This window comes from Bubalus bubalis, chromosome 5 (assembly GCF_019923935.1).
Source record: "Bubalus bubalis isolate 160015118507 breed Murrah chromosome 5, NDDB_SH_1, whole genome shotgun sequence".
NCBI lineage: Eukaryota > Metazoa > Chordata > Mammalia > Artiodactyla > Bovidae > Bubalus > Bubalus bubalis.
In genome coordinates, this window is record NC_059161.1 from 15,279,638 (window position 1) to 15,303,048 (window position 23,411).

Sequence of the window (23,411 nt, forward strand, 5' to 3'; positions counted from 1 at the left end):
TATATATTATATATATATAATTATGACTGATTCACATTGTTTTATGGCAGAAACCAACACAAAATTGTAATTTCCCACCAATTAAAAAAAATTTTTTTAAATCAACATCTTGCACATTAGTTTATAGTTCTCAAACTAGCATTTGCTCATGATAGTAACTATCAGCCCTCCAGATAAAGTTAAATTACCATAAGTGTATTGCAGGTTGACAGGGAAATATTTTATCTATTCTATAATGATTAACATCCAAAATGTTCAGAAAAGTTCTGAAACATTATAGGTGAGTTGTTCTAAAATAAAACATCATTTATATATGGGAAAAATTATGATAGTTCTATTTTTGAGCTCATATGCAGGCCAAGTGCTGTGCCAGATATTTGACATTATAGAATCTCATTTAGTCTTTACACCACTATTAAGCATGTATTATGTCCTTTCAGAATAACTGGAGCTCATGGTCCTTATGTAGTATCCCCTTGGTGTCATAGCTGGCCATTGGAAGGTCTTTTCTATTCCAATATCCCCAGATCCTTACCACTATGTCCAGCTTCCTCTCCATTTCATTCTTTAGTAATGCTGTTTAAACTTGCATTTGAAAACATTTATTGAGTGCCTACCATATGCCAGGAATTGTGCTTGCCCAGATTTATGAAACTGTGCAGCCTGTCTGCTGCTGCTGCTGCTGCTGCTAAGTCGCTTCAGTCGTGTCCGACTCTGTGCGACCCCAGAGACGGCAGCCTACCAGGCTTCCCTGTCCCTGGGATTCTCCAAGCAAGAACACTGGAGTGGGTTGCCATACTGCTAAAAGCTCAGATGCTTTGGAATGTAGCACGTTTACTTAAATTCCTTGTTACTGTAACTCCATCTAACTATGCTCTTTTTCTACCACTTTTTATTAAAGCTTTTCTTTAAAATGTTTATTAAAACATTATAACATTAATCATTTGTAAAGTCACATATGTTTTTAATTTCCTTTATTTCTTCATATTCCCTTCTTGAGAAGTATTTCAGTATTTACAGTTATGATCATAGTCCATATGGTTTTGTGTTGTACTTTTTTCATGTAACTTTTCATAAATGATTACTTTTAAAGCCTTCTTGTTTATCACTTAAATGGCTGTGTAATGAGCTACATCAAAATTGTATTACTTTATCCAGTTCAATTAATATTAATTGAAGATTCATATAAGGTTCTCAGTAGTAAAGTTCATCAGCATTACCTCCCTGATGTTGATTCTCTGTAGAAGAAATGCCAAAGAAATGCCAAACTCTTTTCTCAGAAGGCCCATAGGAAAATCTTGTCTATATTATTGACAAGATTTAGTGTACTTGTGTGGTAGGCAGCCCCTCTGGTCTTTTTTACTTCCTTGGAATATGCTTGGAGTCAAGGCCGTTACCACTGGGAAACAGATACATTCTGTAGTTCTTTGGATGTCTATACTGGTGTAGACAGGCTTATTGACCTTGATTCTGTGGCTTTCAGATAGCTGACATTTGGATATTTTTACATACTTAGATTTGTCTATAATCTTTTATTTTAGAATGGATTCCTTCTTCTTGGCGGAAATGTTTAAATATCTTTACCTGTTATTTGCGGATAAAGAAGACATTATTTTTGACATAGAAGATTACATTTTTACAACAGAAGCTCATCTGTTACCTCTTTGGCTCTCTACTACAAATCAAAGAGTCTCTAAGAAGAACACAGTAGGTTATGTTTTTGAATTAAATATCTCATTCTCTTTTTTACTCCTATCTGTTTGTTTTGTTTTTCTAAGTGAAAACTAATCCATGACTACCATTCAGTAAATATAGTGGTGGTTGAAGAAGTATCTTTGATGTTTTCTTGCATTGCATCCTATGTATACTTACATTCCACTTAATGTTTCCTTTGCACAAACTATAATATTCAGTAAAATAATTATTTGTACTTGCATAACATTCTTTTCTCTTTTTAGACTTCAGAATATACAGAACTGGATGACAGTAATTTTGACTGGACTTGTCCAAACACTCAGATCCTCTTCCCTAATGATCCACTATATGCTCAGAGCATCCGTGAACCCTTGAAAAATGTGGTGGACAAGAGCTGTCCTAGAGGCATCATCAGAGTGTAAGATGTCTTCTTTTATATTTGTTAGTACCAAAATTAATTCTGAGTAAATGACAGAGAATGTGAGGAGTAGCCAGGAATACATTCATTTAGAACCAAAATATTGAGGAAGTATGTATGTTAATGGATTAAAATTAAAATTATTGGTGAATAGATAGCAAAGTTTATTCAGCAGTAATGTCTTTATTATTACAGAAATTACTTTATATCTTTTGATTAATGAACCAAGTAATTTTGGCAGCATATAATAGTTTGTAACTTCCATAGCACATTTTTACATAGGATAGTTTCATCAAATATTTCCACATCTTGTTTATGTAGAAAATATTTTCCTTTTATCTGTAGTTTCTGTGTAAGAAAAATAGTGTTTTGATTTGATTTTTTGATGAGATACTTATTCTTCGTTGCTGAATAAAAATTTTTACCTTAACTTCATTTTCTTCAAAATAGTTAACTAGAAAAGCTATTACTAGAAAATTAAAAGAAAATTTAAGTGAATGTTATTCAGTGATATAAGCGTTGTTTTGCTTTTCAAATATTGAGAGAAATGTCTGGGTTTTTTTTGAGGGAGAAATAAATAGTAATAAATCCCCAAGCCAAGCTGTTCTGTACCTTCAGATGGTTAGAATGCTGTTAATACTGCCTTACAGATAATATACAAGCTTTTGATAACTGTAAAATATATTTGAAAGCTATAACACTTATTAAAAACCTAAGTTGTATACTGTTTCTATTTATTCCATTTTTCACTAGTTTAAAACTAGTAATTCTGCAAATATCTAACATTATTTTTATTTTGTCTTATGTTTTTTCCAAATTCTGATTTGTAGTTTTTTAAGCCTTGTCTATAATTACTTTTAGCAGAGAGGAGAGTTTGAGGAGTGGAGCTAAACCCCCACTGAGAGCCAGAGATTTCATGGCCACTAACCCTGAGCATTTAGAAATCTTGAAGAAGATGGGGGTGAGTTTGATTCACCTCAAAGATGGGAGAGTCCAGTTGGTTCAACATGCAATCCAAGTAAGACATTGCTGTACTAATTAGCTATGGTCTCTGTCCTGTTTGGTCTCATTAACTTTAATAACATAATGACATTTGACTTTTTAAAAACCGTAAATGTACGGTTTAAAGTAAGAGGATCAGAATTTTAGTGCTTGGAAGTATCTTGGAAAGCCATCTAATTCAACCTGATTTATAGTATAAATCAGTTAAATCACAGATAGGTTGCTGGTTTGCCTGTGTTGATGAGGTCAAATACCGACTCAAATCTAAGTTTTCTGTTTCTCAGTCTCTTGTCTTTCCACTATTTAGGACATAGTCTTAAAAGCTAATAATTAGTTTTAATATTTATGTCTCTGTTTTACACTTTTAGTTTCCAAGAAGTATTAAATATTTCATTCATTAATCAAAATATGCATTTATTTATCTATGCCTAGGCAACATAACACGTGTCTTTGGGAAAATTTTATTGATTTTTGATTTAAAAGATTTCATAACCTGAGATCTTTCAATTATCTACCTTATTCCTACCTTAATTCTGAGAAAAGTACAATTTGAGAAATAATTTCAATGAAGTAGAATCATATTCAGATATCCCTTAATCTCTAATTCAACCTTCTCACCACCTCATCTTCCCCTCGGGTTTCTGTCTCATCTCTATTTTTGCCACACCCATACTTCCCTAAAGAATCTTCTGTCTGCTTCCTTATGTTTCACTCGTCCCAGCTGAGGGAATGACATCTCTAATGACCCTGCTTTCACTTGGGTCACCAGTGACATAGTTGCCAGCTAGTGGCCCCGTCATCCTCATATGGTTGACCTTTCATTTAACTATTGACTGTTCTCTTTTTAGAACATACCCCTTTCTTGTCTTCCAGGGCATCCCAACATCTTTCCAAATACTCTGTTCAGTATTTTGTAGATTCCTTTGCAACTCTTCTTTCTTGGCACAGCCACTCAGTATAGGCACTGTCAAAGAATCTGGACCATATATTTTTCTTTCTGTACTCTTCTTCAATAGTATCATCTATTTCTACAAGCTCCACCATCATCTTTGTACATGTGATTTCTTAGATGTATGTGTATGCATGCATGCTCAGTCATGTTCAACTCTTTGCCACCCCATGAACTATAGCCCATCAGGCTCCTCTGTCCATGGAATTTCTCAGGCAAGAATACTGGAGTGGGTTGCTACTTCTTTCTCCAGTGGATCATCTGTATGTAATCCTGATTGTGAACTTTACTTCTTAAACCCAGCTTTAATCTACCTGTCATACATTTTTGCATCTCAGATCTCAGTCTGTCCAAACCTGAATTAATTCTCTCTCCCTGCTTCCACCACAGTCTATCTCTCTCTTCCTTTTTGTTCTCCATCTTAGACAGCCCTGCCATTATTCTCTAAGTCACCAAAACTAGAAATCTCAGGATAGGCTTGAATTTCTGTCTGCCAGCTCTTCTCTGTTCTCCTCTATCTTCTATCTCCTATCAAGTTCCATTGACTTTTTCTGTAAAGTGTTAGGAGTTCATCTTTTTCCTACTATAGTCAGGCACTCTTCAACTTTTCCTCTATTAAGATGCAATTTGAGTCATTCCAAACATTTTCCAGATACACACAGGCAAACTCAGTCATTCATTCCCTTCTCTATGTTCCTAGTCTACTTTCCCTCTTGAGAAATTTTATTGTAGCTATTTTTACATCTCTTCTCTAGATACAAACTTCTTAAAGTAAAAGACTATGTCCCCAGTGCCTAGTCAAGTTCTAGGATATAATAGGTGACTGATACTTATTCCTTGAATATAATCTGGTTGTTGGTTCATAATTTCAAAGAAGGGGAGTATAGGTCAGGTATGAGGTTTATTTCTTAAAAGGATAACCAGGGGAGAAAACAAGCAAAGTGAGCATTTGAGCCTTTGGTCGGAAGTCCAGTTCTCAATTTGTATCAAAAGTGGTTTATAAAACAGTGAAAGAGACATTAATAAAAATTTCAGATGTTACATTCAGAAAATATTTCCAGAAGCAATATTTTTTAGAAGAAATAAGGCCGTAAATATTTGGTAGAGACCAAAACTGAAAGGAGTAAATTTGCAGAAGTATTTAAGAAATAAAAAAGTTGAAAGTTTCTAGAAAGGATAAAATTAATCTTGTTTCTTTCCTAGGCTGCTAGTTCGATTGACGCAGAAGATGGGTTGAGGTTTATGCAGGAGATGATTGAATTGTCAAGTCAGCAACAAAAAGAACAGCAGCTCCCTCCACGAGCTGTACAAATTGTTTCCCACCCATTTTTTGGCCGGGTAGTATTAACTGCTGGTCCAGCACAGTTTGGGCCAGACCTGTCTAAACATAAAGAGGTGTGTGCACTTACAATATTGTTGAGGTTGAACTTGGATAGTACTTAAGTGTTGTTAATTTCTTAATCGCTTTTCTAATTCAGTATTTTTAATTTACTTAAAACACCTAAATATTTAATCTTCTAGATTAAAGGAGATTAAAGCATATCTTGAAAATATTGAGTCATAATTTATGTTTGCAATATGGTTATAGTATTTTACTTAAAATGTTGTTCACATACTCTTCTCTTAATTCAAAGCCTTTAGCTTATCTAAAAATGGTTTTCAAGCTTTTAAACTACTGGAACCTTTCTTTGAACAAAAATCTAACTCAGAGGCTTAATGTAAGGAACAGCTAAAGCGAAAGTGCTCTGGACAAGTGGCTGTGAGGAGCATCAGATGCTGAGGTTCCACTAAGCAAACTTGGAAGACTGCTAAGCTAGTTTATCCTATAGGTTTAGTTTAATATAGGAAACAAAGCTCACAGTTCAACTATCTGACTGACTGGTAGCAAAGCTAGCTAGCTACTAGACCAGAACTCAGATATCCTGATCATCTAAAACCAATGGTCTTTGAACTCTATTACCGCTAATTTAAACTTTTTCTAGTATATACTTTAAAGCTATGTAGGTTTATAGTAGAGTGACTTGTTCAACAACTCTTATTCTAGGCACTATTTTAGATTTTTGCTGTATGTCATGTTTATAAAAACCAGTGAAGGTTTATGCCCTCATGAAGTTTACATTCTAAGAGCAAGAAGGGTCTTAAAACATGTTTACACTCACATCTTTAAAATCAGTTCTCTGGTGGATTTAAATTTTCTAGGAAGAAGAATTGCTTGCAGATTTATGTACACTAAATCCATTTTTTTTCCCCTTTCAAAAATTTTTCTGGTTACCAGTTATGGTTTAAAAATGGTTCCCAGCTGTTGAAGTATGGGTTTGGATATGTAGTGAGTCTGCCAGCAGGCTCCAACTTTACTACTTTCTAACATCGTGACCTTGAGCAAATTATGAAAGCTGAATCTCAGTTCCCCATATGTAAAATGTATATGTTATCTGTATTTAACTCAGAGTCATTATAAAGATCAGGTTTAGTGATTTATGTAAAAATGCTTTTATAAACTGCAAAGTACAGTAGAAATATTGCCTGGGGACTATGATATGCAAAATGTTGAAAGCAAAAATTTATGCGAAATGTGTATTAGATGTGTTATTGTTAGAAAAGAAATGAGATCTTCTTAAAGCTCTAGATTTTGAATTTTAATGACATGGTAGTGATTTGAGAAGATAAAAGTTATTCAAGTCACTTTTTATTTCTGACAGACAAGAGGATTTGTTGCAAGCAGTAAACCATACAATGGTTGTTCAGAACTTACTAACCCTGAAGCAGTGATGGGAAAAATTGCTTTGATACAAAGAGGGCAGTGCATGTTTGCAGAAAAGGCACGCAACATACAGAATGCTGGAGCCATTGGTGGCATTGTTATTGGTAAGTAATCCTCCATGTCATTGTATTAATAACTAAAACATCATCTTTAGGGTTTTTCTTTCATTTTCCAAAATTTTATCAGAGTTTGTCATATTGTTTTTACTTCACTAGCCAGCATATTGGATAGGTAATCCAATGACTCTCTTAATAATTTGTATATGTCTCATACCTTGTTTGAACACCTAAATCTGAGTTTCTATATATTAATGCCAATAAATGTACTTGAGTCAGATGTGAAGGTGCAGCAGGAGTCATGGTAAAAACACCTGATACCATGGATCAGAAATGGTGCCTATGAGATCCAAAACCCCTAGGGGCAAGAATTACACCTGCCACCTTAAGTCACTTAAAATAAGTCACTGAAAATATCCATTCCTCCACACAGATGCAAGCTTTGGAGTCAGATACATGGGGGTTCAGTTCCTGGCTCTTCCACAAAATCATGCTGTAACCTTTAGATTGTTTACCTGTTTATTCAGTAGAATTTTTTTTAGCTCCAGTGCAAATGGTAATAAACATATTTTAGGTGGTTGTGAGGTTTGAAGATAATGGAAATAAAATTTCCTAAAATTACTGATATGGGTAAAAATAAAATAGTAGGATTTATTTCATTGAAAAAATATTTATTATTCTTTTTGCTTATCCTATGTGGGCACTACAGTGTTGATTTAATGAATGCATGAATTTCATAGTTAAATATTAATGTTAGGAAAAGTTCTGCTTAATAACTTAAATTAGTGGTTAGCGGAGTAGGCAATGGCACCCCACTCCAGCACTCTTGCCTGGAAAATCCCATGGACGGAGGAGCCTGGTGGGCTGCAGTCCATGGGGTCGCTAAGAGTCGGACACGACTGAGCGACTTCACTTTCACTTTTCACTTTCATGCATTGGAGAAGGAAATGGCAACCCACTCCAGTGTTCTTGCCTGGAGAATCCCAGGGACGGGGGAGCCTGGTGGGCTGCCGTCTATGGGGTCGCACAGAGTCGGACACGACTGAAGCAACTTAGCAACAGCAGCAGCAGCGAACTATAGCCTGCAAGCCAAGTTTGGCTCACTGCTTTTTTTAAAGTTTTATTAGAACACAGCTCATCAGTTTGTTTACCTATCTTCTGTAACTGCTTTCAAGAACAGTGCTGGAGTTGACTGGTGGTAACAGTAACAAAGCCTAAAATATTCTCTATCTGAGCAGTTACAGAGTTTGCTGATGGCTGACTTAAATCACCTCTTAATCCTTGGTTATTTTCCACTCTGAGATTACTTTTATTAAAGAATTTAATAGCTTGCCACTACTAATATTTTAGACATCTTACTGAGTTTTAAAAACTATGAAAAAATAAAGTTGGGAACATATGTGGAGTATTTTAGATTTTCCCCATTGTTTGGTAAAGTCTAATTTTCATGGTATTCTGTACCCTGCAAGGTTTGTCAAATCAAATGCTTTCATTAGTAGCTATTAGTTATAGAATGCTATCTTGAGATCTGTAAGTAAATAATTAAAAGAAGTGGTCCTTAATTTTTAAAAAATTAACGTCTAAGTGGAAACTTTCTTATGTTGTAACTCCTTTCCCTGAAGTTTTTTTTTTGTTTCTGGTGAAGCATTTTGTTTAGTTTCTAATGGTTTTCAGTTCAGTTCAGTTGCTCAATTATGTCTGACTCTTTGCAACCCCATGGACTGCAGCATGCCAGGCCTCCCTGTCCATCACCAACTCCCAGAGTTTACCCAAACTCATGTCCATAGAGTTGGTGATGCCATCTAACCATCTCATCCTTTTCATCCCCTTCTCCTCCTGCCTTCAATCTTTCCCAGCATCAGGGTCTTTTCAAATGAGTCAGCTCTTCCCATCAGGTGGCCAAAATATTGGAGTTTCAGCTTCAACATCAGTCATTCCAATGAATACCCAGGACTGATTTCCTATAGGATGGACTGGTTGGATCTCCTTGCAGTCCAAGGGACTCTCCAAGAGTCTTCTCCAACACCACAGTTCAAAAGCATCAATTCTTCTGCACTCAGCTTTCTTCACAGTCCAACTCTCACATCCATACATGACCACTGGAAGAACCATAGCCTTGACTAGAAGGACCTTTGTTGGCAAAATAATGTCTCTGCTTTTCAATATGCTGTCTAGGTTGGTCATAACTTTCCTTCCAAGGAGTAAGCATCTTTTAATTTCATGGCTGCAGTCACCATCTGCAGTGATTTTAGAGCCCCCAAAAATAAAGTCTGACACTGTTTCCACTCTTTCCCCATCTATTTGTCGTGAAGTGATGGGACCAGATGCCATGATCTTCGTTTTCTGAATGTTGAGCTTTAAGCCAACTTTTTCACTCTCCTCTTTCACTTTCATCAAGAGGCTTTTGAGTTCCTCTTCACTTTCTGCCATAAGGGTGGTGTCATCTGCATATCTGAGGTTATTGATATTTCTCCCAGCAATCTTGATTCCAGCTTGTGCTTCCTCCAGCCCAGCGTTTCTCATGATGTACTCTGCATATAAATTAAATTTATTGGTTAAAGGGTGACAATATACAGCCTTGACGTACTCCCTTTCCTATTTGGAACCAGTCTGTTGTTCCATGTCCAGTTCTAACTGTTGCTTCCTGACCTGCATACAGGTTTCTCAAGAGGCAGGTCAGGTGGTCTGGTATTCCCATCTCTTTCAGAATTTTCCACAGTTTATTGTGATCCACACAGTCAAAGGCTTTGGCATAGTCAATAAAGCAGAAATAGATGTTTTTCTGGAACTCTCTTGCTTTTTCGATGACCCAGCGGATGTTGGCAATTTGACGTCTGGTTCCTCTGCCTTTTCTAAAACCAGCTTGAACTTCTGAACGTTCACCGTTCCCATATTGCTGAAGCCTGGCTTGGAGAATTTTGAGCATTACTTTACTAGCGTGTGAGATGAGTGCAATTGTGTGGTAGTTTGAGCATTCTTTGGCATTGCCTTTCTTTGGTATTGGGATGAAAACTGACCTTTTCCAGTCCTGTGGCCACTGCTGAGTTTTCCAAATTTGCTGACATATTGAGTGCAGCACTTTCACAGCATCATCTTTTAGGATTTGAAATAGCTCCACTGGAATTCCATCACCTCCACTAGCTTTGTTCATAGTGATAGTTTCTAAGGCCCACTTGACTTCACATTCCAGGATGTCTGGCTCTAGGTGAGTGATCACACCATCATGATTATCTGGGTCTTGAGTGGTTTTAATTGTATATAAATGAGCAAATTAGGACTTGGTTGTTTTTTATCCCAAATACCAGAAGTATAGATTAAAATCAGCTGCCTACAAGAGACAGTTTATTTAGTGTAAAGGAGGTTTGTTTACTATATGGAAATGGATTATTTTCGTTGAACCCAAGAGTAAGAAATACAACTGAGTGCTCTAAGGAATTAGAAGTGGAAACCAAAAATCATCAGGAACCATGATGGCTAGCATTTTTCTGGTCTCTATCTATGGGTCCTCCTGGACTCTTCTCTGCAGCTCTTTGGTATTCTGCTTCATTCTGCAGTTTCTCACCAGCCTGCTCTCTTTTTACCTAGCAGTTCCAAAATGGTCTTTTCCAAAATTGCAACCTAAGCCATCAGTCTGTGTCACTTAACTGGACTTCTACGCACTGCTAACCGAAAGTCTTTCTATTTTTGAAAATGTGCCACTTCCAAATCTCCCGGAGACACTGGGGGTCAGGTAGCCATCCTTTGTCTGGTCAGTTACTATTGAAGGGTGTGATTCTGCATGGTATTCTCCACTTAGCAGGGCTTGTCCATGCAAGCTCTCTGAGAGGTGACATACAGGTTCTCCAGGGAGACTGGCATGTGAGATTAGGACTGGACATAACTGACATCTCCAGTAGAGTAGTAATTAGCAGCCATACTGTTATTTTTTAACCAGTGTAAAGTCAGAATAGTGTTTCAGTCTAGTCGTAATTATTCTTTGTGAAGTGTTTTAAAAATACATAATATAATGCCATTAGAGGAAATCGTAAATAACAATAAAATTTTCATTATTCTATCATTGTAATTCAAGTCTCTGAATTTTTCCCTTTTTAGGCTTTTTCATAAGCATCTGAAATTTTTATAGTCACAATCATAGAACTTTGTACTTTACCTTTTTTATGTAATAATAACATTTAGTTTTTCTGCGTGTTCCCTCAGGTAGTTCATTATAATTTACTTACAGTTTACAGTTGTTGACAAGTATAAAGCACTCCAGTAAACATTTTCAGGCATAGATCATTTTGCTTCTTTTGAATTATTTCCTCAGTGTAAATTTCTAGGAGTAGAATTAGTGGACCCCACAAGTGTGAATGTTTTTGTGGTTCTTAATGCAGGAAATTAATGTCGACAGGTGGAAAATAGTAAAGATTGGCAGCTGGACCTTTCTAATAGATGAACGTTTTGATGTTTGCTTTTATTCATTCTCTGGCTAGATGACAATGAGGGGAGCAGCAGTGATACTGCCCCTCTGTTCCAGATGGCGGGGGACGGGAAGGACACAGATGACATTAAGATCCCCATGCTGTTTTTATTCAGCAAAGAAGGAAGTATCATACTGGATGCCATCCGGGAGTATGAGGAGGTAGAAGTGCTCCTTTCTGACAAAGCAAAAGATCGAGGTAAGGGTAAAAAATCCTTTGTTTTCCGCTTTGCATTAATTTTTCTCACTTGACAAAAATGAGTTACAAAATGATTATTTATGGTTCACTGGTAAAAGAAGTAAAAATTTTTAGAAGGTGATTTCAAAATACATTTTTCTTTTGGAAAGATGAGTAATGAAAAGTTTATTTCGCTTTATTTGCTGATTTAGAATGTCATTAGAATTATATTTTTATACGTAATTTATAATTTTTGCTATTATTCTGCCAGTGATAAAAATACAAGAGATTACATTAAGAGTCATTTTTAATATCCACAGAGGCTCACCATTCAATTTCACAGATACTATATCCTCTGGGGTTTTTTTAGAATAAGAAGTAAAAAGAGATTAATTATATAGAACGGTGTTATATATGATATAATAGTAATTGGGTTTCACCAAGCTACCTGTAATCAAATAACCAGTGTCTTGGTGAAGGTGTAGAAATCTAGCAGCTTCTCTTCACTGAGATCTAATTTCATCACATAGATACTTAAAAGTTACAAGAGTTACACATGCCTGGCTAGTGCCTGAAGAACAAGATAGCATGCCTTAATTCATGAGAGTGTATCTATATCCCTCTCTGGGCCAAAATTTTTGTTAATAAATTGAAAGCTCTTTGAAACCCAAATTATTGTATAAATGCAAGGTCTCACTAGTATTGTTTTACAATTTCACATCTAGGGATAGCGGGCAAATGAGGGAAAGTGAACCATCAGACGTAGTCTGTAATCCTGCTTTTAATGGCCGTTTTCTTAGCCACTGGAGACTCCTATAGAGAGAGCACTAGTCCTCCTACCTCGCTTGCAACAGATAAAGCTGTGTAATTTGTACACGGTTGTTGATGTTTGGGATATTTGTTTGGCAGATATGTAGGAAACTTACTCAATTCAGTATAACCTCCAGGTGGAACAATTGAAAAAGTTTAGCGATAACCTAGTGCTAGCCAAATCAGTGTTTTGTGTTGTCTTCTTGCATCGCTTTATTCTTCTTTGAGGTTCATTCAGTTGTTAACTATTTAAGCGGTATGGAGTGAGTAGGGTGTGTGTACTTAAGGATGTGTAAATAGAACAGAATAGAAAGGATTCCTAATCTTCTTAAATCCTCCTATGTGCCTGTTTTTTTTTTTTTTTTTCTTCCTGAGCCCTTTTTTCAGTTAGATCTTTATATGCACTTTGGCACAACAAACACAGGCAAATTATTATTCCATGTAACTCTTTAATGCCTTTGCTTTTTTCCCCCCTATTTTGTGCTACCATTGGAATTTCAGCAGCAATATTAAAAGGTAAAATGATTCCAAGCTACATTATTAATAGTAGTAAGTATCTTTAATAAGCCTTAAATTGTATATATGTATATGCATGTGTATATACATGTATATACACACATGCGTGTGCATATATATATTGTTTCAGTGGCTACCATGATAATACATCATTTAAAGTAATTAGATTATTTTCATGACTAGTCAGCTGTCCCATAATGATGATTCTTTACTGATCCTGTCATAACAAATTCTATAAATTAAATAATAGGTGAATTCACTAGTCCATATCCATGCAAGAGTTACTCTAATGAAGACATTGTTGTATAGCATGTGTTACTTTTGATCACTTTTTATTGGAATGCAGTATAAACTATTTAAAGTATCAACTTGTTTTTAAAACCCATATATCTGTAGGAAATGTGTGAGGGTTAGGACTATGAGATTGTGGTAAAGCATGTGCTTCCTATACCAGAGAAAGGATATGAAAAGAGATCAGTTAAGCTATTTAAAAAAAAGTCGGAACAGCATAACAGTATTCCCTTAAGGACCTTGCAGTAAAAGGGCTTTATTTAAATTATATATTTTTTAAAGTTTTGATAGTCTGTCCATTTTTTGACTGCGATTCTGTTATAGTGTGATATTTTGACAAAAAGCCTTGAAAAATTCCCCTTTTTGTATAACTTTTTGAAGAACTGTAGGGCATTATTAACTGTCAGCAGTGAGTTATAGTATAATTGTTAATATTTATCAGTGTAACAAAAGTCAGTGATAATAGTTTTATTAAATCAACTGCTTTATTTACTTAGGAAAATATTCTAAGTTAACATCTGTAATGGGTGCCATTAATCTGTGCTGTTGCTGCATGCATCAGTGTTTCTCTTCTGCTTCAGAATCAGCTGGTGTAGTAGTTAGAAGTGCAGATTCCTGAGGCCTACTCCAGAATATTGAATCAGACTCTGAAAGCAGGGGATCAGAATCTGAAATTTTAAACAAGCATTCCAGTTAATTGCACTCAGCTATACTTTGAGAAACACTGAACAAGGCCATGAAGGCACCCTCCTTTAAAAAAAAAAATCTCCCAGCTCTGTATCTGGCCTTATTGTGCCACCAAGGGTACTCAGACATGACTGAAGCAACTTAGCACACCACACACACAAGGATACTAGGTAGGATTCTTTAAGTACACCAAATAATAGCAGCCATAAAATCTGAATGATTTAAAATGTCCTCCAGATTGTTTTCTCTAAAGATCTCATTCCACAGATACATATTTCCCTTAAAAAGTCAGTTTTGATGGAGCCAGTCTTCCCACATATCAATATAGAAAATAGACTCCAGAACAGGCCCCTACTCCCACCTTCTAATTCTGATAAATCCCAGCCATTGATAAGAGAAATATCTGCAACAGTCCTATATCCTAGCAAAAATGTCCAGATAATTATTATACATTCTTCTTCAGAATAAAGCATTAGTAATTTATTAAGTAGAAATGCTGCTTTCTCAGGTTAAACCAGTCACACTTCTAAAAGTTAAGTTATCCGCAGAAGTGTTAATATTGTGTCTGTCATGTGTCCGGTTCCAGAATTTCTAGAATTTGTAAAGGTGCTGAATAATAATTCCCACCCTGTGCCCGCAAACAAAAGACACTGTTACCTTGAGATCCGAATTGAAACAATTTACAATTAAGATTCAGTTGACTTTTCTCAGTAGTATTTCTCAAGAGGGGAAAAAAAAAATCAGCATTTAAAAGTTTGAATACATCGTCATTTTGTAGTTTATAGTGTCGGCTTCCAGTGCCTTAAGAGCTGCATGGACACACAGATTCAGAACTACTTTTACATTTGTGTCTGTCTGGTTGAAGAGGCAGGCAGAACAGGGGAACCAAAAGAAAGGGCCAGTGGTTTGAACTGGCTTAGTTTTAACTGTGGCAGTGTTCCTTTTCCTAAGATTATCCTTCACTGAATGTGATTGGGGTGAATCTGTCCTTCAGTTGATCTGTAGAACTTAGATTTCTATTGGAAAGGATTTGATTCTGAGGAGGTGAATCTAGTATGTAAACAGATAGCGTCTTTGCTTGGAAAGGGGCAGCTGAAATGTTAGTCGAGTTAACACTGAAGGACTCCAGCCTCTCTTCCTCAGTCACCACATGTTTTCTCTTGCATCTTTGCATTTGCATGTCTTCCCTCGTTCCACAAGTGCCTTGTCTATCCCGATTCCACTCCCACAGCCTTTTCCTCTTTAAAAACATTTCGTCATTCTAAGTACCAAGTTTAGTGCTATCTTCTCTATGAATTTTTCTCTTATTCTCATAGATAAAATGTATGGACATCTTCTTTAACAATTTGTATTCATTTAGTTTTGGCTGTGCTGGGTCTTTGTTGCTGTGCGCAGGCATTCTCTAGTTATGACAAATAGGGTCTACTCTCTACTTGTGGTGCCACGGGCTTCTCTTTGTCGTGGCTTCTCTCGTTACAGAGCACAGGGCTTGGAGTGTAGACTTAGTGGTTGTGGCACACAGGCTTAGTTGCTAGATCTTCCTAGACCAGGGATTGAACCTGTGTCCCCTGCATTGGCGAGTAGATTCTTAACCACTGGACCACCAGGGAAAGTCCCAACATCTTAATATAGTTGTACTTTTGACATTTGTATTACATTGTACTTCTTTACCTGTGTCTCAGCTCTGGATTTCTTGTTGTCAGTAAATGCTGGTTGCATGAATGAATGGTTGTAGAACAGCCAGTCTTGAAGTCTTTGCCAAGTTTCTTTGTCCTTTCATTATTAAAACTTTTTTCTTTTCTTTCTCTCTCTTTGTATCTTGAGATTTTCTTCATTCATTTTTGCTTCCGCATGTCTGATTCACCATCCCTGAATTTAATGATGTAGTCATTACACAGGCCCCTTAGAATGAAGGTTTGTAGTGGTGTGGTAGATTCTTTCTTTTTGTACTTCTCCAGCTGTCATTTTTATTTAGCTGATTGTTGCCACTTTGCTATGTATCACATATTCTCATATATTTGATCTGTTTTTGGGTGACTTGCTCTTCTTTTACACTAATCTATTTGCTTATTCCAGTGCCAATAATAAAATTGTTATTTTGAATACATTTTAATCTCTCTTCAGACAGCTCCCATCTCACTAATTCTTTTCAGAATTTCTTGACTTCTCTGTGATGTACATTCTTCCATAGGAATTTAAAAATAATCCTATCCAGTCCAAAAAGTAAAGGAGTAGAATTGGGATTCATTTTGGAATTGTATAACTGCATGTGTTACATATAAACAGGAAGGTTTTGTTAAATATTGACTTTCCATCCAGGTACATACAGGTACTTACCTGTAAATTGAATCAGATCTTATTTTTTCATTGAGATTTTATAATATTAAACAATAAGATTTCATAATAAATTTAATTCTATGTCTTGTAGATTCTGTTTTTAATTATAAAAAGGTTAACTTAATTTATTTCTAACCAGTTATTGCTACTACAGAGGGGTTATTTGTATTATTTCCTTCCTTTTTTATGGCTGAGTAATATTCTGTTGTGTATGTGTGCCATATCTTCTTTGTCCACCCCTCTGTCAGTGGGCATAGGTTGCTTCCGTGTCCTGGCTGTTGTGAACAGTGCTGCAGTAAGCATTGGGGTGCGTGTATGTTTTTGAATCATGGTTTATCACAGCGTATTGAATATAGTTCCCTGTGTTATACAGTAGGACCTTGTTGTTTATCCATCCTGTGTATACTGATTTGCGTTTGTTAAGCCACTGAGGCAGTAAGTGAGGTGTACTGCCCTGGAGCCTGCATGGGTAGAGGCTGGCAGTGGAGAAAGGGGCTCCCTTTGTGTGCCACTTAACAATGGTGCTTGACTCCTATGGTGGCCTGGGTGCTTCTGCAAACACCCCCAGTTGCGGCCATACCGCACTCCAGCCCCCTTCAGGCCTTGTCCACACAGCCAACAGCAGTCCTCTTCCTGTGGACTGCGCACTCAACGCTGAGTTTCAGGCCCTGCCCGTACCTGCGGACACGTGTCTGAGGCCGGGGCGTGCAGGGCAGCAGTACTCCAGTCTGTGCAGGCGTCTCTTCTGCCTGCCGCAGATGGGCGTTGAGCTCGCCTCTGAGCCTCTGAACCCCCCTTTCTGTCCCCGCTGATCTGAGGGGGCTTCCCAGGATGCGGGAGCCTCTCCTCTCTTCAGCTCCCTCCCAGGGGCGCACGTCCCGCCCCTCCATCCTCTTTTCTTCGTCCTACCTGAGAGAGGCTTTTCTTGTCCTCTCAGGTGTTTGAGGCCTCCTGCTTGTGTCCAGTAGGTGTTCTGTGAGATGTGTTCTGTTTGTAGATGTATCTTTCCTGCTATTTGTGGGAGGAGGGGAGCTCCCCATCCTACGCCACATCTCGATTGGAGCCTACCCCATTCTGTTTCCTTATCCTTAGCTAGGTTTCCAAAATAATATTATGTAACATGTAACCCTAGAGTGATTCTTTGTCAAAAGCACAGTCTTTATTACCATATAAAATAGCCCCACACCTTTTCATATTCTAAACTAGATTAATGCAGTCTAGAAATGAAGGTTCTTTTTGTTTTTGCTCGAACTTAGGGTAGCCTAGCATAAATGAGCTCCAAGCTGCCAGACTGCTTTCTGTTCTTTAGTTTCCCTAAATGTCAAATTAAAATGTACCTTTTCCACAGCTGAGAGAACATGTGGGAACTCCTCCCCCTTGCCCACCTTCCCCCTGACACACCCCCAGCACAAACTATCTAAAGCTTCCCATGTCAGGTAATCCTGCCTGGTCAGGGTGTTTGCGTACGTATCCTTCTGTCCCTCCCTGTGTGCCTTTATTTCCTTCCACTTTTCTGGTTTTATAATAAGTTCATCTTCTCTTTCTTCTTTGACTAATTCTGCTTATCTTTGAAATCTCAGTTTAAGTGTCACATTCTGAAAGTGAAACTGAATCCGCTCAGTCGTGTCCGACTCTGCGATCCCATGGACTGTAGCCTATCAGGTTTCTCCATCCATGGGATTTTCCAGGCAAGAGTACTGGCTGCTAGGTCACTTCAGTCATGTCTGACTCTGTGCGACCCCAGAGACGGCAGCCCACTAGGCTGCCCCGTCCCTGGGATTCTCCAGGCAAGAACACTGGAGTGGGTTGCTATTTCCTTCTCCAGGGGATCTTCCCAACCCAGGGATCGAACCCAGGTCTCTTGCATTGCAGGCAGACACTTTACCCTCTGAGCCATCAGGGAAGCACATTCTGAAAGAAGTCCTCAAATCTCATTATTCTTTCCTAACACCATAGCTTGCTTCACAGAGTTTTCTATTTATTTGTGTTGATTTGTAAACGTTTTCCTCAGCTGGACTATAAGATTCAGAAGGGCAGGTTAGGTGTTTGTTTTCATCTAGTTTTATCCCTAGAACCTTGCACAGTGCCTGCCACACAGTAAGACGCTCAGGAGATCTTTACCAACTGACTGCAGAGTCTGAGAATTGCGCAGCCTGTGATTATAGATGCTGCTACCTCAGCACTTTCTTGCAGGAACCCTAAATAAAATGCCTCTAGTGGTTTCACTGTATATTCATTACCAGAGGTTTAGCCTGCTTTTTGGCCTTCCAGTGGATTTTATGATTATATCTTATAATTATATCTTATAAAACTTCATCAGTAATGAAGTTTTGTAAATATCTGTTTTTGTATTTATGGAAATATTTAATCAATCACATTGATATCCCTGAATCATTTAATTTTAATCATTTAATTTTGTAGTATCTGCATTTTCATGGTTTCTTGAGTGGGAATTTCACTTTTCAAAGAATATTAAAATTACAGCAGTGGCATGCACTGTTTAAATATTATTTGGTTTAATATGTTTTCATGTTTGGGCTTTCCTGAATTTAGGTGTTTAATAAATTTAAGACATATAATATAAATTTCTATGCATTTTAATAGTATTATTGTTCAGTGTATTTCTTGGCATTTAGTGACACCCACTGATGGCAGTCTTTATTAGAGTCATCCTGCATTAACATGGTTTTCTTTTAACTCTGTTTTTTGCTTTAGTACTAAAGCCAGTATGGTTTTGAGAATATGATAGTATATGTTTTGAGGAGGAAAGTAGCATAAAGTTTGTTTCTTTCATGTACAGATTCTGAGATGGAAAATGAAGAACAACCATCCTCTGAAAATGACTCTCAGAGTGCTGAACAGATTGCATCAAGGTCTCAGGAGATTGATCTGGTTGATCAAGAGTCCCCTGAGGAAAGTTCTGTGAACTCTCACCCAGAAGCTTTATCTCCAGTAGATACAGACAGTGCTGCAAGCGTTTCTTCTTCTGAACAGGATTCTAACCCCATGGAAAACCTCGAGACTACAAGTCTTGATGGTGAATGTACAGATTTAGATAACCAACTTCAAGAACAGCCAGAAACTGAGGACGATTCCAATCCTAATGTTAGCTGGGGCAAAAAGGCCCAGCCTATAGACTCCATATTAGCAGACTGGAATGAAGACATAGAAGCATTTGAAATGATGGATAAGGATGAGCTCTGACTCACAAAAGTCTACCTGGTGGTAGGTATTTCAAAAGAAAAGGTAAACTGTGGTTAATAGACACCCTGATACTAAGCAGGCTCTCTTCATGGGAGGCTTTAAGTATGGTGATGAGCAACCACGTTCTGACTGGGAGAGTTAGTTTTCATAGGAATCTGGAACATGCTGTGTTAGAACTGACCTTGTTTAAAACTGTCCCATCAAAAATGCAAACTCACAGTTCTCCCCCACGCCCCAGGTGACAGGATTGTACCATCCTGCTGCATACCTTGGGCCAGGAAAAGATTACTGGGCATTCCTTGGAACCAGATTTCTGCAGTCTCTGGATAGTAGCTAAGAAACATATCCAGTTAACTATGAGGTGGGGAATACAGATTTGTACAGCTTTCTAATTAAAGGAAGCTCTCTGTTTTCTTGGTTTGTGGGTTAGAGGTTCTTTGGGGAAAACGCATAGGAGTTTTGTGGGCATTCTGGTTATGCTGCCTTCACAGAAACAAAGTGACCTAAATGGTTGTGAAGCAAATGCATTCATGGTGAAAACAGTCTTTGCTCATCATTTTCACTCGCTTCATTGTGTAACATGATCAAGATGACTTGATTTTTTTCCCTCTTATCGGTGTCCTTTTCATTTAAACCAAAGGTGAAGCCAGTGTACTTTCTCAGTGAGTTCTTTGCATAAAGACTGATCATTGGGACCAGGTAGAAAGGTCATATAATGTGGGAATTGGTTACTTAATACTCTTGAAAAATGGAGCAAGGGAGAAACTGTAATGTTGCAATATGAACTTGCCATTGGGCCTTCCATAGGGAAAGCTGTGACTACTCTGAAATGGAACTTAAGGTTATATCTTTGTAGGGTAAATTATAAATCTTTTCCAGTTCATTTCTTTGGAGGTGATTACCTCTAGCCATCAGCCTTACTCCATCCCATGTGTAGTATGCATTTTGAGCCACAAGACCTGTGTTGCCAATAGCTGAAGACATTTTGTTCCATTTTTCTGTCTTAGCCATGATAAAACTGTGGTAGTGATCTAAAAATTCTGGAGTAACTACTATTTTTTCCTCCTTTGAAACTATAGTTGCTAAAGTTGCACCTAAGGAATCTGTCACATTTTCTGTTGATCATGGTTTTTAAGTTTTGTTCTGTTTTAATGAGTATTCCTTCCAATATGGACTTGAAAATTAGTCTATGGTAACCTGTGTAAAAAACACAGTAGCAACTAACATATAGCCATATAGCTTAATGGAACCTTTTCCCCTATTTTTAATTTTTTTTTTTTGGGTGTGTGTGTTTGTGTGTGTGTGTGTGTGGCAGTCTGGTGCTGGCCACATTTAAGTTTTTAGAACTTTTTTGTTAATATCTGTAGACAGCCCTGTAATTGAAATCATGGCTTTACTCTATTTATTTTTTAAACATAGGTGAATCAGTTCTAAAGGAATATTTGAGACTTTTCTTTTTCTTTACCGTGTCATTATATAATAACTTCTTTTTTCTTAAAACACAGTTGTGGAGGTACTGATGAACTTAAACTGTATATGGAGCTGTTAAAAGAGCAGCAGTGCTGTATTGTAGTTATGTATATTCATGTACAGTATGTCTTAGCTCCCAGGTAAACATATTCTTTTATAAGGGGATAAATAGCTGCTTTCAAAAATTCCAGCTGAAGTTAATTGGGTCAGTGAGTAATAAATCTAATAGAGAATTCATTTTGAGGCGGGGGGGAAAGAGTAGTATACAAGACTTTTTTTGGCCCTTAATTAAACCTGACACCAAAATGGAAATTTTTAGTCTCTCTGCATGTGAAATTTGGTGTAAGAAGATAGAACTATAATACATAGAGTATATGGAAGGATAGACATAGTGCTTTGTTCATTTTGATTGCAAAGCTGCCAAAATAGCTGAAGCGTAATTACTTGACTTGCCTTGATTTATAGGACTGGGGCTTGGAGAAAAGGAGCAGATGTTCCTTTAAGACTTGGATTACAGAAGCCTTATATACATTGATTTGGTTTTCTTTTTGTAGTTCAAAGCCATTGTTGTCTAAATCTAGCTTTTCTAATTTATCAAAACAACATAATTTTATTTCCAGCAGAGATCTTGTGGCGTACACAGAAAAGCCAGCTTACTGCCACTTACCCTTTCTTTGGCCATTAGGGGGAGTTGTTGCCATTCATTGAGGTCTAGAAGCAACTTGTTGGAGAAGGAAATGGCAACCCACTCCAGTATTCTTGCCTGGAGAATCCCATGGACAGAGGAGCCTGGCAGGCTACAGTCCATGGGGTCACAAGAGTCGGACACAACTTAGTGACTAAACCATCAGCTTGTCTAGAAAAATGCATACTTAAAAAAAAAAATTAACTATAAAATTAACAAACTATAAAAATTAATAGCAGAAGGAATTATACTTGATTTTTCCCTAGCTAAGAAAAGAAGGAATAATGTTCAGCTTCAAAACTCCAACATTGTCACTGACTCTCCATTCTTAACTGACATACTGCCACAAAGTTGTTTTTGAGTTCATGAAAAGTTTCAACAGCATTAGGCATTTTTTAAAATGTTTTGTTTTTTAAGTACCTTTTATAGCATTTTATTTACTTCCTAAAGATTCAGGGGTTTCTGTGTGACCCTGAATTTTAGAAACATCTGGTCTACCTCAGTTAGCTGTTGGCTGCATAGAGATAGAGCTGAAGTGATCACCACAGCCATAAAATTGATTGACTAAGAAGGATTTATACAATGTTTACAAACCTGGAATCAAGTATGGATTTTATCTGAAAGTTAAAAGTTAGATATTAAAGAAAGTATTTAATTCAGGTATTTTCAAGTTTTAAAACTTCACTTGTTTACCTACTAAAAATAGTTCAAGTTTTTTCTGCTTAGGAAACTCCATTAAAATGATATACCCTAATTTGCAGTGCTTTTCTCATAAAGTTTTAGGTGTGAAAAATTGTAATTTCCTAGATATGTTTGGGATGGGATATTTTGTTGGGTAGGTTTTCTTTTTTCTTTTTAACTTTTAATAGGCTTCCAACAAGAATACAGTTGTTTCAGAACAAATTTTTTAACATTATACTTTTCCCTTTCTCTTCACAGTGTTTAGAGAGTAAAATGAAAAACTGTGCACTCTGTGATTTTAACTTCTCTAATATACTCGAGATTTTTATTTTAATTTAAATTACCATCACATGGCCCTTTCAGTAGTAAAACCAGCATTTGTTCCCTCACCAAACCCCATGCCAAATTCATCATAAAGAAAGCTCAGCATCCATAATTCCAATAGTGCTTATCAATTTAGAGGGGGCATTTAGTAAATATTCCAACTGGTCGTTTTATGCACAAGGCTTCAGTCAGAACATAGAAAAAAAAACATTCTGTGAATGAAATATTGTATGTTCAGATTTTATAAAAGACATTTTTAAAAGCCCAATTTACAGCCGTATATTTTCTTATGATGTAATTTATGAAAAAGATGTCTGTACTAACAGGTGCTGTAACACTACTGTTGTTGGATTTTATTGTTTGGTGATAAATGTATACAATATTTCTAAGGGAAACTATGTACTGTGATGTAAAAGTCTGGGCAAAATGTATATAATCCTTGTATATAGTTGTGTATTTGATTATAATTACTGATTGTAAAGATTTAATAAAATATGTAAATATCCTGGTCTAGTTTTAATTTTAATTTTTAGCATACTTTGCATATCTTTATACTTTGATATCTCTAAATTTTTTTTCACCACTCTCTTCCCTTTCATTTTCATTTTACCCTAGAAGAGAAGATTTGGGGGATGGTTTAGAATATAGACATGCAAACATACATTGAACTCAACTTGTATCCTCAGGGTAGAGCTAGAGTTATTAATTTACAGTGTCAATATTGATAGCATGTGTGTTTTGAGTTTTGTTGTTGTGGTTGTTTTGTCACTAAGTTGTGTCTGACTCTTTTGAGACTCCATGGACTGTAGTCCATCAGGCTCCGCTGTCTAAGGAATTTCCCAAGCATGAATATTGGAGTGGATTGCCATTTCCTTCTGTTGGAGATCT

At 36.8% G+C, this 23,411-nt stretch overlaps 1 protein-coding gene across 4 annotated transcripts in view; it reads left to right on the plus strand.

Moving 5' to 3' along the window:
* The window catches only part of EDEM3 (ER degradation enhancing alpha-mannosidase like protein 3), a 72,948-nt gene extending 49,920 nt beyond the window's left edge, over positions 1 to 23,028 (plus strand). Inside the window, exons 14-20 of one of the 4 annotated variants that reach the window (XM_044942730.2) lie at positions 1,542 to 1,707; positions 1,959 to 2,113; positions 2,975 to 3,074; positions 5,268 to 5,459; positions 6,764 to 6,929; positions 11,354 to 11,539; positions 18,960 to 23,028. In XM_044942730.2, the coding sequence (XP_044798665.2) occupies positions 1,542 to 1,707; positions 1,959 to 2,113; positions 2,975 to 3,074; positions 5,268 to 5,459; positions 6,764 to 6,929; positions 11,354 to 11,539; positions 18,960 to 19,363 (1,369 nt within the window). In that variant the 3' untranslated portion in view covers positions 19,364 to 23,028. Of the gene's footprint in view, positions 1 to 1,541; positions 1,708 to 1,958; positions 2,114 to 2,974; positions 3,132 to 5,267; positions 5,460 to 6,763; positions 6,930 to 11,353; positions 11,540 to 18,959 lie in introns of all 4 variants that reach the window. The other 3 variants (XM_044942731.2, XM_006060508.4, XM_006060509.4) reach the window with 3 other exon arrangements.
* The last annotated feature ends 383 nt before the right edge of the window (positions 23,029 to 23,411 follow it).